Here is a 13,673-nt window from a genome sequence, read left to right as displayed (position 1 = left end):
AGATGATGCCAGAGTGTCACTGAAGCAATTGATTAATTAGGAGTCTTAATTAGGAGTCTTCGGTATGTGTACTTTGCAAGCCCTAATTCAACCCCTTTCTATTCTTTTAACCCTTTCTCTCCTTTTCTCTTGACTAGATATAAGGCAATAACATGCACTGATTAGCCCTACTAATATCAAGAAAGGATTAAGAGGCTGTTAACTACTGTATATTTAACAGCTTGTATCCTCTTATGATACATTTGTCAGGCTTTTTTGACTGTACTTAGAAATCTGCCAAATTAAATGAAAGCCAACTGAACAAACTGAAAACTCAATTTGGCTTTTTTAGCAGGCTTAGCTGGGACCATATGGGAACAAGTATACTACTCACACAGGTCTGTTTGGAGACCTTGGGTTTAAAATAGAGTGACTCAAAGAGAAAGTAGTAAACATAAGAGAGTAACAGAGTAATAAACTTGGGAGTTATTCTGGACGTCTAGAATTTGAAATTCATTAAGGCATATTTATAAGGATGACATTCTTTACAAGACTTTAGATCCCTTGACTTTGGAAAAATATGTACATAACATTTACTATGAAAATTCATACACAAAATAACTTGGTTTTAAATGAAGTTTTATGACTTATTTTATGAAATTCCACCACTTTTATAGCATAGACTCTAATAATGGAATGTTTTTCATCAGTCAAATGCAGAAGTGAGAATGAATATATCAGCAGCTAGTCGTTGTATATCTTTGGGTGAGAAAAGAACCTGTGAAATATAATACTATAAATGGACCTAAAGTTTTTAGAACATGTCAGAACAAATACACTTAGGTTGCAAAAGCTGGCAGTTACACTTTCTACATATACTCAAAATGAAGAAGCCATATGGAGTTATGCAATCTATGTACTCTAGAAAAATTTAAATAGTCTAGAGTCCAAGGATAAACATTTAGACAGTCTTATAAAATATCAAATTTTTGGCTTCTGCAATACTTCAGCAGGTATGTTATCCATAAACTGAGGGATTTTTAGCAAAGAGCAACAATAATTAGTGCCTAAACATTGATTAAGAAGCATAGATTAAAGGAGTCAAATCTGTGAAAACCTAGATGACCAAGCATTTCAAAGGAGCCATTTGTAAAAACTGAAAGGCCTGACCATCAAAGACTTGTTTTGGAATGGCATAAAATCGAGGAAATTAAAAGAATGCAGGCAGTAGTGAGCGCTCTTACTCTCTCGTGAGCACATGCACACCGCGCACTCCCCACCCTCCCCACGCTGTTAATGGAGATCATTTCAAGGCTACAGTTTATAAAATCTGAAGGCACCAAGAGACAACTGACATACTACAAATATATTACAGAAATACTGATTTTTATATGCAGATTTAGTCACAAATTCTCTTTTGTCCAAGGAATCAAACTTAAAACCAGTTTTCTAGTAACATATTTGATGTCAACATAAGCTACTAAATATAGAGACAACAAAGCACTTCTTAGGAAGACTGAGGTGTGGTTTATTTTAAATTCATTTCAGCTACCTAAATAAATATGCTGTTTTCCTGTTTGTAGACGTTTTTCAAAACTAATGTACAAAATATACTCTTTTCTCCCTGGCTTTATCTACTAAATAGTCTTTCATATTGATTTCCAAGTATATGAAAGCAGAACATCAAAAAATGACTCAAATGTGACTTATGTCTACCTACTTTACTGAGAAACTATCTTTGCATAGTAACTAACAGAGAGGAAAAACATACATACATAGCATACCTCAAAATAAGCTACAAAAGTTGTTGAAGCTTAAAGGATGAGGTACATGAATGAGCCCTGAACACAGCAAATACCTTCTTCTTCTCTTATGTCAAAATTCAATTTGAGATCTCTATAAATAGAAACCAGGGAAACACAAAAAGCAAAGGAAAAAGGGCCATCTCCAACATTACTATTTAGGGATTTTAAAAGATTAAAAATGTCCTTTAGTTAAAGAGTTCCAACACATCAGTCTATAGTAGCTTTTCCTTCTTCTTATGCTCAGCAAAGTGATAAAACAAAACTAACTCTGGGAATATCCAAGAGTACTTTTAGAGTCAGAAGGCCTAAATCTATGCTTTGTTACTTAATAGCTAACTATGTGATTCATATCCTCAGTCTCAGTTTTTCTTAAATCATAAAAAGGGAAAGAAAACACTTCCTTAGGGATGGTGAAAAGATCAAATGAGTGTATGTTTACATAGGGCCTGACACAAGCTTGGTTTGTATTTAATATAAGGTTACAGTTTCCAAATTATGCTGTATAAAAATAAGCCTTTAGTAGATTTTCTTACATATATCTAATCTCATCATTATTAAGGTAATATTGAGGCAAACAGAATACTTAAACTTAGAGCTAGGTATACCAAGCTATTATCCATTCCACTGGATGAGAATCCTGACTTCAGGGACTCGGATCTTCCCCAGGATTTCCTTCCTGTATAAGGAAGATTTTAACTAAAAGTACAATAATCACTGAAAAGGGTACTGAAATGGTTCCAAGATACATACTACTTTTAACAATAAGAACCTTTAACAGCAACTATAAACTTAGGATAAAAATCTCAATTTCTTATCATGACATTTAAGCCTTTCACTCTGGTTCCCATCAAATCACATCATTTTCCAAATCTGACACATTCTCACTCTTCCACTTTCTTATGCAAACTGTCTTCTCCCTCTACTTGGAAAATAACTCCCTTCTCTTACTTGTGACCTAATCTGAATGACCCTTTTAAGATTCAGTTCAAGAGTAGCTTCAGAAGAATGCACAAGTACTAACAGATTGATTCTGGGGACAGAAACTAGGTGGCTGGAGGGCATAGGTGATAGAATGGTTTTCAATTTATACTCTTGCATAGTTTGAATTCTGGACTGTATAAATGTATTATCTATGCAGGGAACAAATCAATTTTAAACAGAAGTCAGTCTAACTACTTCCTCCCCCCACCAGTCTGATGTCCTAAATGGTTCCCATTAGCACTTTATATTTACTTCAACACAGCCTGTAATGTATATCAAAGTAACATCGGATAATTATTTTCATATAGCCTGAGATCTTGGAGGGCAGGATAGTTTTATTTCTGTATCCCAGTATTTATTACTCAGAAAGTGCAAAGTTGAATGATTTGACATATTGTTTGTTGCTTTAAATGTTTTCTTGGGCATTCACCCTACTTAGTGAATATTTACAAACTTTATTTACTTTGTTCCACCGTAGTATGGGGTCAGGAAAAGGGTTTGGCAAGAGGAAGGTTTATTAGGTTGGTAGCTCCCTCATGAAACATGCATAAATGTATGGATTCACACATACAGAGCCTTAAAATCTGACCAAATCTCAACTCTACATTATACTAAAGAGGAAACTTTAGAGAAGTTAAATGACTTGACCAAAGAAACCAGTTGAGTGGTAGAAGAGCCAGAACTAGAACACAACTTGAACTTCTTACAACATCATGACTTTTATGGCTTAAAAGAATGTCTCCTTTTCTCTGATTTCATCAATACCATGCAATTACACTATCAAAACTGAACACTCTTAGTAGACATGTGGCATGTCAAGGGGTGATGTTGGAAAGCGGTTTGGAAATACTGAAACAATTTCAAATATTGGTTTCAGTGACACAGGGCTGCCAAACATACTGTCTTATGTATGGATTGTTCACAAATTAACCTGCACACCTCATTTAATTCTCTCAAACTCTCCAAGGTAGGTATTTTTCCATTTATCCCAATTTTTCATATGGGGAAACAAGCAGCTTAGAGGGCTAAAAAAATAGCTCAAGGTCAAATGCCTCAGGTATGTATGACAGTTGCATTTCAGCCCAGACATGTCTGACTCCATTGTCTGTAATGATTATGCATGAGATATGCTAAGATATAATTAAACTCACTATTTATTGTGATAAAGAGCCCCCCCCCCCCTTTTTTTTGCTATCTTTTTAAAGGCTAGGTAGATCACATGCCAAGGAAGAATTTGTTTTGGTTTAATTTATAAAACCATTTAGTAAAACTGAATTCTAGTTCTACTTTAGGAACTACTAGGCATTAAAACTTTGCTTTGGGTATCTTTCACCAAAGATTGAACAATTTACTTGTGTAATAATGAGGAAGGATAACCTATAAGATTAAAAATAACATTTAAAATACACTAGCATTATTTACAAGAACTGACACATTAATTACAGTTTCTCATGTATATCAATATTCTTTAGTCAAATTTTAGTGAAAGCTTAAGGGAAAAGGCTTTAAGTAATTTAACATCAGACTTATTTGTCTTGCCTGCTCTGATTAGTATAAATTAGCAAGACATTTATTAATAGTCTATGTTTTTGGTGAACCCATTAAAATTATCAACTCAATGATATGCAGAATTTTCATATAGCCATCAAATATCAATTTATAACTGAAAGGATGAGAGTTCATTCTCTTTAACAGGTATTACCTTGGGTACAAAGAAATAAAACTAATTACTTAAATCTGATTTTGGGCTTCAAACTAGAAAAATAAGCATTCCAGAATGAGTAACATAGATGAAATTTAATTCACCAGATTTAAAAGTATAAATTATGCACATATTCTTGGAGATAAAGCAGATAATCAATACACCTTTAATATTACCAGCCAAATTTGAAGTGCATACATTAAAATATATTATGAAAGTCATGTAGTGATGTATAACAATGACAAATTGGCTACTGTTCCTAAATCTTTATAGAGGAATCCCAATTTTTGCCCCAAATAATGCCAGATTATGAATATAACAAATACTGAGTAATTTGTTATGCTCAGGAATTACTGTAGAAAAGACCAAAATTATACCAATGATTCAGGTATGCAGATTCTTTGTGGATGCACTAATTTGTATTATATCATGTAGAAGAGCAGCCTCAAATCACAAGTCCACTAGTTTAACATAAAGAAAAACCAAACTTAAAAGGACTTATTCCAATTCAGGAATTTTGCTACACATACCCCTTAAATTTTGTCGGCTACTAAGATTTATTAAAAATCTGCTCTTCCCATTCATAAAAAATCACTTAGGAAACAGCACCATTCAGGCTACACTTAACTAGACAGATGTGTTTCTGTAAAGTCTCTCTTCCTCAAACTTAAGTATTTAGAGAGTAATGCAATTAAAAAACAAACAGTATCTGTTCAGAAAAGGAAATCTGTTTAGACATACTGGCCTAAAAACAATTATTAAAAGAAGGAATTAGACCATTGTTCCTCACTAGTAACCATTTGTGTTCCTATTCCTTTTGAGACCACATTTTGTCATTCACTATATATGGTCTTGGTTATTTGTGATCACTGTCTACTCCCACTCCCCCAACTTCTGCCATTTTAGTAAAGAAAAGTCAAGATCCTTTTAGAATTCCCTATCAACCATTCCTCAGGAAAGAGATTCATTTTGGTTTCTTCACCATCTCATTGGTTCTGTTAACTGAAGGACCCTAGAAAACATGATTGCTTTCAATCTCTTTTGATGCACAGAAAGACTAAATTCCATTCCAAATTAGCAAGTATCAGATCCATAAATCCAGTATCATGTTTTACTGTTCCCAAATTAGTGCTATCCGAATTACTGAAGAATACAATGGTATTGTATTTATTCTCAGGAAGTAGAAAACATACATGCTTCATTATGAGTACTGTAAAAAATGACTTCTCATAAAGGCACTTTAGTCCAAGATACCCTCCTTTTTCCTGACAAGGAAAAAACAAGGATTTACTAAATTAGTTAGAGTGTCTTATCCACATACATCCAAGCTCCCATATTTTCTAAAAAGTTAACTAGTGTTCAGCTTCTATAATTTAGTTCACACAAAATTCTGAACAATGTATGTGTCAATGGGAATTTAAAAAAAGCCATAGACCTACTGATACAACGCTTAGTTTTGGAAATTTTAGGCACTTCTAGACATTGGTCTTTCTGGAATTCTGAGATAATTTCCTTTACTTAGAGCTGTTTGTGACTAGAATGTATTTTAGTAATCAGCACAGTACTTTGATGAATGCAGTTATCACTTTTTATACTAAACAATGTCACTCATACACAAGATTTTACACTTTGATCCCAAAATCCTTGTTAAGAGTACTTACTTAGATAGGCATAAGATGGTATCCAATGTGTGATTTAAACATCAGCTGAAAAACTGGAAGGGCAAAACTACCTTTATAATTCAATTTAGATAGGGGAACGTAAGCTCCCAAGAAACACAGATTCGAGTAAACAGCTTTTGTTTTTAAAGACTAAATGCAGTAAGATTTTGAGAGCTCTAAGAAGTAACAAAAATAAGAGTGACAGCTCTTTCTCCTGATATTATACATTTACATACTTCTTTCACTTAAAAAATCCATTAAAAATGTGTGTGTACATATGATACACATATATCGTATCTAACATGAACAAAACTTTTTATAGCACCTACCAGGACAGACCACTTAATATTGACAATTTATAATACTTCATAAGTAGTCATTAACAAACTGCACAAATAAAATCAATAACAAGATAATAGACATATTTTCCACTAAGGGATCCTTACAATCAGGTTTTCAACAGTCTTTTGGTTGCAGTTGACAGTTCACAATTGCAGCCATTCATAATAGTTCCTGGAATGTGGCCTACAAGGTTCACATTGGTCAGCTATCTATGGAAAATGATCTGTACTGTGTTCCTCTTCCAAAAGGGCCAGTAATATTTTGTATCTCCTCCCCCTTACCAAAAGGAAGTCTGTTAGGTGTAGGTAGTTTGAACAAATTTTTTTAACTTTCACTGTAAAAGTGACTACTCATTTTTTTATGAACTATATTTTCAATCATTATTATATCTTCCAGTTGACACAAAATCAACTTTTAGAATCTCAGTAACTATGAGTCCTTATAATGAGATGACAAGCTAGAATGATATATGAACTTTATGGTAATTAATAATAAAGAGTCAACAGGCAATGTTAACTGAGAACTTTTAGAACATTTTCTTACTTTGTATATACAGCCATTAACCCTTTTAAAGGTCTGACTCTTTAAAACAAATGAGCAAACATAGAATCTTGTATTAGGTAACAGAACCAAAAATCACAAGACAGAGTTTTCAATGTCAGCCTAAATGTCAATCATTTTTGTTCATCTTCCATTTTCCTTCCTTTTCTCAAAGAGGATGTGTTTACTAACATCTTCACATTTTTTAAAAGAGCAAACATGTTATTTACAAATTTTTTCTTAGGATATGAAATTTCATCCTATTCACAAAGTTTAAGTCATAATTATTCAAGACTTCTCACTCCAATGTTTTATTTTACATTTGAATGACTGCAAATAAAACTGTATGCAGATTTTAATTTAGAAGGGCAACCCCAAATCACCATATTAAAATTATGGTTTTGTTAGTACTGTCTCCTCAAAATACTCATGTCAATAATTTAAACAAACGCCTGGAAAAACTGTTATTTCATTTCAAGCATTCAAGTTCAAAATGCCCTTTCTTTTACAATGATTTTCCATTAAAAAACAAAAAAACTATTTCTACTTAATGGATTTATTCCTTCACCAGGTGTGTTGCTCCAGTGACAATATAGTCAAATGTGTAAGATTACATCTTGGAAACTAGCATGTTAAATTAGAAACGAACAAAAGACTAATAAAATTAGAAATGTACATTTGATAAGCAATGCAGATTTTAAAAGATGGGGTGGGAGAGGGAAGTGCCACATTTAAAATAGGACTGCACACACATCAAAACCCCTGCACTGGATTAACTGTTGCAGTTGATAAGAACACTGATACAGTAGTATCTGTAGTTCAAATATTCACAGGTTTGGAAATGAGATTCTTGAAATGATCGACTCTTCTAATAAAGTAAGAGGAGAAATAAATGCATCTTTGAGGTCACAGCCTGAAGAATACATCCCAGAGTTTCCACTTGATCTCTACTTCATGCCATATCATCACATTAAAGTTCTGGGGAATATAATTACATATGCTGTAAACTGAGAGAGATGTTAATTAAGAGAGAAAATATATTCTTCATTCATAGGTGTGCATGTGTTTCTTTTTTGGGGGTGGGGGAAGGAGACTGGGAAATCAGCCGTAATTTCTTGAAGAGATATGGGAGAAGTATAGATCAACAGAATTGTAAGTAAATGGTTATTTACCAACATGTCAGAAAAAATTGGCTTCTGACAGCTAGATAAGGAAGATACCTCTTGACTTATTACCTAAAATGAACAAATAAGCACAATCTGCATTTCAGGTGTGCCCTTATGTGTGAAAGGTGATATATGGGAGCACATGTAAAGGATTTTTCTGAGTGGCTTGTGGAATCAGTTTCTTTCCCTGTCTCCCATCCATATAAATTTTCTTAATAACTAGCTAGCTTAGCTGACTTATGGACATGTGGTATTCTCTAGAGAGTTTTCAGATGGAAGAAATACTCCCACAAACAAGTCACCTACAAAAAAATATGAACTTTGAATTACAAAAAGCAGATTAGATGAATTTCAGTGAGCATTTTTTAAACCAACATAAGTATATAACAAAAATACAAAGCTAATTAGAAATGAAAAGTTAAGAAAAGAATGTGAAGAACTCAGATGAAACATAGGAAGAAAAAGTTTTAGCAAATCTCATTGTAGTCTACATACCAATTATGGTAGAAATCCATAAAAATAGTTTTCATCTTTTAACTCATCTAAAATTAACCTCTCTCAAAAACCCCAGCAAATAAATGGTTAACTGTGAAATAACTGACACTCTGTAATCTTTAAATGTAATTTTAAAGCGATGTAACATCAGTTTTTAAGAATTTGCATTACATACCGTATCTCAAATTTTCATGACATTTCCTCAAAACCACTTAAAATTCTCACTGAACCATACATAACCAAGCATCAATTTTTGTAGAACTGATGTGGCAATACACCAATTTTCACTTAAGCTATTAAAAAAGCATCCCTTAAATACAGGGAGCTAATTGTTGACATTCATACTTTTAGTAAAAATTAAACTAACTTCAAGACCTAGAGCTTTTACTTCTGTCAAAGATTCTATCTCATACCTCCCTTTCCTATAGTAAAAAGACCGACAGATGATAAGAACATCTTTTCAACACACTTAACTGCTTAAAAAAAAAATCTTAAGAGAAGTTACTGGGAAGCCTCCTGACATCTATCCTTTTTTATTAAAAGGTTGAATGAAGATATGATCTTCAAAGCTGGATCTGACACCTCACCATTAGTCTACCCAGCTTCTCCAGATACACTGGAGAAGGTATCTTACTTGGATCTTTCTCTACTAGAGGGCCTCCAGAATGGGAAACTGCTAGCTTTATGTCTCAGTCTCAAAACACACTGAACAAAGCTGTCTGCCTAGGTGTTCAAGTGTGATTGTTACCTAAGAAAGGGACAATCCTGTATCTCATAACCTTCTAGCTACAGATGCTAAATTGAGAGGATTAAGCTAAAATCTGCCTTTTTGAAAAAACAACGTTGCATCTCTACCCATTTTAGTGCTTTTAAAACTGTGACAAGACCAATTCTCTCATCACACACCTTTATATCAACAATCTAAAACTAATGTCTTTTCAAGAACTGATAAAACAATTTTACTAAACACAAATTTTTGTATTTAAAAATGCTAAGGGTCTCAAGCTGAAAAGAGAATTCTCCCAAAGTTGTATCCGAAACTACAATGTTTGGCCAAGCATGCCTATCAAATATTTTAAGTAAGATTTCCATACCTGTCTTCATCACCATCAACAGGAATAGCTATGCTGAATACAGAAGTGGCGAGACTGTTCATAGGTGTTAACTGAAGGGGGTTTGCCAGGGCATCTGCAACAGGCTTCACAACAGGCTTATTTTCAGCAATGAGAGAAAGTGGTGGTTGAGGTAGGGGTTCTGATTTTCTTCTAGTATCGTCAACTTGCCCGACTAAAGGCTGGGTCTGGGTCTGAAACTGGCTTAGATCAGACTGTGGTAGACTTGTTGGTGCACTGGGTGTGCCTTGCGCCAAGGGCAGCCCAACTTGCTGGATTATGCTGCCGCTCCTGCTGACTGGCGTATGGCTGCTCAGCTGCTGCGACTGGATCAGAGGCGCGGGTACATTTGGCATAGCAACAGAAGTGGTAGACATACTAGGCACGCTGGGAGCGGGCATGGCTGGAGGCACATTTGAAACTCCGGGCACCATGGCGTGGGAGCCACCAGGCACGGCTGATGGCGCACTAGTGCCACCCAGCTGTGGTGGAGGCACGGGCTGGGGCTGCCCAGCCCCGGTAGGAACCAGGCCCGGCTGCACCGCGCCTCCCATTGCAGCCGGGGACACTCCAGCCGGCTGGCAAGGCACGGCCTGTACGCCTTGCGCGGGTCCCGGCCCCGGGGCCACAGCTTCACCGGGCAGGGAAGACGTGCCCATTATCTGCACGCCAACTGAGACGGCATTCTGGCCGGTGACCACGGGAAGGCTGGCAGCCGCGGCGGGGCTTGCTCCAACGCCGGTGGACGAGGGTTGCGCGGGGCTTGGTGGCTGCAAGCCGACCACGTGCTGCTGCAGGTACTCACTCTGACCAGAGGGCTGGATAGGCAACAGATGCGCCGGCGGTAGCTGAGTCTGGTGATACGCAAACTGCTGGGGCTGCTGCGTTGCAGAAGTGCCGACCGCTGTGCCCGGCTGCGGAGGCAGAACCATGCCGGGCTGCGCCAAGGTTACATTCGTCAGCGGCAGACCCTGTCCACTGGGCGTCTGGGGACCGACGCCGGGCCCGGTTCCCTGGGGCTGGGTTGGCTGCGCGACTGCCATTATTTGCGGTGGCCCGGCCACGGCTCCAGGGAACGGCGGCGTTGGAACCGAGCTTTGAGCCACAGCCCCACCTACGGGCGGCGGCGGAGGCAGTGGCTGCCCAACGCCAAAACTCTGCGGCTGGGCCGGAGCGGGCTGGCTCATTTTCTCCGACGGGGGTAGCTGTGACACAGCAGTCAAGGAACTGTCAGTTCCCGAGTCGGGCCCGTGCGCCCCCTGCATGGAGGCCACTACCACCACTACTGATCCTCCGGTGGCGCCCAAACCGCTGTCCCGCTCTGCAGTTTGGTCAAAAGTACTGCTGTGCCTAATGCAATCCCCGGACCTGGTCAGAACGCTGCTGTCTGAATCTCGTTCATAGTATTCCATACACGTCCATCGGCCGCGTCTATAGGGCTCCCCGCTCCCATGGTCCAGTTTGATCACACGAAAACGGGAACTACAAGTGGTGGGGGGCTGCGACGGGGCTGCAGTCCCTGGCCCGGCAGATGAGCCCGCGACCGGGGGCGTGCCGGGTGCCCCCGAGGAAGGGGCCGAGGCGGCGGCCGCTGCCAAAGTATTAGCCAGCGCCCCAGGCCCGCTCCGTGCCGAAACGGCTCCTCCTCCGTTGGCTGGAGCAGCCGCTGCGGCCGCCAGCTGCCCGTCCAGGAGGAGGTTTGGGGAGACGGTCCCGGGAGTCTCCGCATCTCCCACATTGTTGAGCGTCTCTTCGGAGGAGCTGCGCTCGCAGACCTCCTCAGGGCCATAATCCGTGGCCCGAGAAACGTCGAATATCTCGGAGGAGACGTCCTCTGTGCGTGACTCGTCCGGGTCGTCCAGACTCTCGGTGTCCTCCGTGATGCTAGTGGCCACCTGGGCGGTGGTGACACTGGTGATCTGGAAGCAGCTCTTCTTCTTGGCCGGCATCTTGGACATGGTGAAGAAGGCTGGAGGGCAGAAGCACGCCAGCTCCTCTGTGATCTCGCTGGAAACCAGAAGGGCAGAGCACGGGCCCCTAAAGACAAAGTCCGAGTCCGCGCTGGGGTCTGAGGCCCGCCGCTGTTAAGTCACTGGCAGATCCGGACGCGGGCCGCTCTGTGAGACATCCTCCTCGCCGTTTCCTTCTGTGTGTCCGTCTCCTCGGCTCTACCCGCCTCACTCGTGCGGCGGCTCCTCCTCCCTTTTCGCCTCCCGCAGTCGCGGCGCCTCAATTCAACCCCCCTCAGAGGCGGCGAGGGCGCGATCTCAGGCGCGGGCCGGCTGCTTCCTCCTGCCGCCTCCGAGCCGCCGTGGTCAGTCCAGCTCGGCGCACCGCGCGGCCAGCAGGCCTTAGCGGGGGGTGGGAGTGGGAGGGCGAAGGGGAGGCGGCGACGGCGGGAGGGGCGGTGCTGCCCCGCACGGGCTTCTCAGGCCGGTGCCGCCGTCAGCTTCGGGCTCCCGGACGCTGAGGAGAGAAGGGGAAGGAGTGGAGAGTCTGGAGCCGGGGATTCCTGATTCAGCCAGAAGCCGTGGGGCTGGGGCTGACTGAAGGTCCGCGGGCGGGCGACGGAGCCTCGGCGCCTCGGCGCGGGCGAGAGGCCCTCCCTCCCGGCCCTAGCCGGAGCTCAGCCCCAGAGACATGTCGACTGTCTCTGGCGGAAACCCGCTCCGGGGGAGGGGAAAGCCGGCTCGGTTCTCCCCTCAGAAGGGGAGCCGCCCCCGCGGGCGGGCGGCGGCGACGGCGGTCTCGGCCTCCCCGCGCGGCTCCTGAGCGAGTGAGGGGCGGCGGCGGCCGCGGCCGGCTTGGCCGGAGAGCAGAGGCGCTCCGGCTGTGTGAGAGACCAGTGGTCGCTTCTTCGGCTCCTCCTCGGTGCGCCTGGTTCGCAGACCCTGGAGAAACAAATTCAAACTGCTGAAGCAGCGGCTGCAGCTCCCTCCCCTCGTCCAAGATGGGGCTGAAATGGCCGCGCCAGGGATGCTGGGAAGAGTAGCAGCGCCGCCACTGCCGCCGCTGCTGACTAAAATGCCCCCGCAGCCGCAGCTACCGCCAGCGCCGCAGCCGCCGCCGTTCCGTGACGCACCGGCGTCGTGGCGTCACCGCCCCGCCTCCTCCGGTTTCCTGCAGTTTCGCGTGGAGTCCTGAGGGGGGAGGCGGTGGGCGGGGCTAAAGAATAAAAAAGAGGAGTTTTTTTAAATTTAAAAATTTAAAAACTTTAATTGTGCGCTGTAGATCTTTTAACTGTTGAAAAGCTAAAGACTCTTAAATTCCAAGCCTAGAGAAGTTTATAATCTCAATAGAATGTTTTTATATCGGTTGTTCCGAAACACTAGAAGGCTGGAGGTCATGTGCCGTCTCTACTGTTTAGCAAAATCTTAAGTGAAACAAGGCGATAGGAATGGGAGTCGGGGATTTAGCTAGGATAAAAAGGGAGACGGCTGGAAGAACCGAAATCACTTAAGAAGCCTTTCCTGAAAACAAATGTTGACCACTGTGGTCAGAATGAAATGTTGAGAGAAATAGTGATGATTAGCTAACAATAGCAAGCCAGATTGAGGCAGAAAAATGATCTTTCAGCCAGAAATTTTGTCTCCAACAATGGCATCAGGAGCTGGTTATTTGCCCAGGGTGAGGTCAGTTTAAAAAAAGATTGGAGGTTTCCAGCATAATCCTAATTTTCCTGAATTTGTTGTGATTCCAGCTTCGAAGAGTTCATTGAAACTCTTGAGGCTGTTTTTACTTTTAGCACGAAGTCAGCTTATGGGCTCCATGTAGAACCTACTGCGTTAAATAGTAACAGTTATTTCATTAGTTTATTCTAAAACTTTTAGTTTGGAGCCAGAGTGTTAAAAGGTTTGGTTTGGTCCAGAACCAAACAACCAGAAAGAGTC

General features: G+C 41.1%; 1 protein-coding gene across 4 annotated transcripts in view; it reads right to left on the bottom strand.

The window, feature by feature from the left end:
* Positions 1–13,008, bottom strand: part of TSC22D2 (TSC22 domain family member 2) — a 46,570-nt gene extending 33,562 nt beyond the window's left edge. Inside the window, exon 1 of one of the 4 annotated variants that reach the window (XR_008996645.1) lies at positions 9,766–13,008. Coding sequence is in view for 2 of the 4 variants with exons in the window: in XM_036896330.2 (XP_036752225.1) it covers positions 9,766–11,741 (1,976 nt within the window). In the remaining 2 variants the exon portion in view is untranslated. The remainder of the gene's footprint in view (positions 1–9,765) is intronic. The other 3 variants (XR_005026946.2, XM_036896330.2, XM_036896331.2) reach the window with 3 other exon arrangements.
* Between the last annotated feature and the right edge of the window lie 665 nt (positions 13,009–13,673).

This window comes from Manis pentadactyla, chromosome 1 (genome assembly GCF_030020395.1).
Source record: "Manis pentadactyla isolate mManPen7 chromosome 1, mManPen7.hap1, whole genome shotgun sequence".
NCBI classification, from domain to species: Eukaryota; Metazoa; Chordata; class Mammalia; order Pholidota; family Manidae; genus Manis; species Manis pentadactyla.
This window is presented reverse-complemented; position numbering and strand designations above follow the sequence as displayed.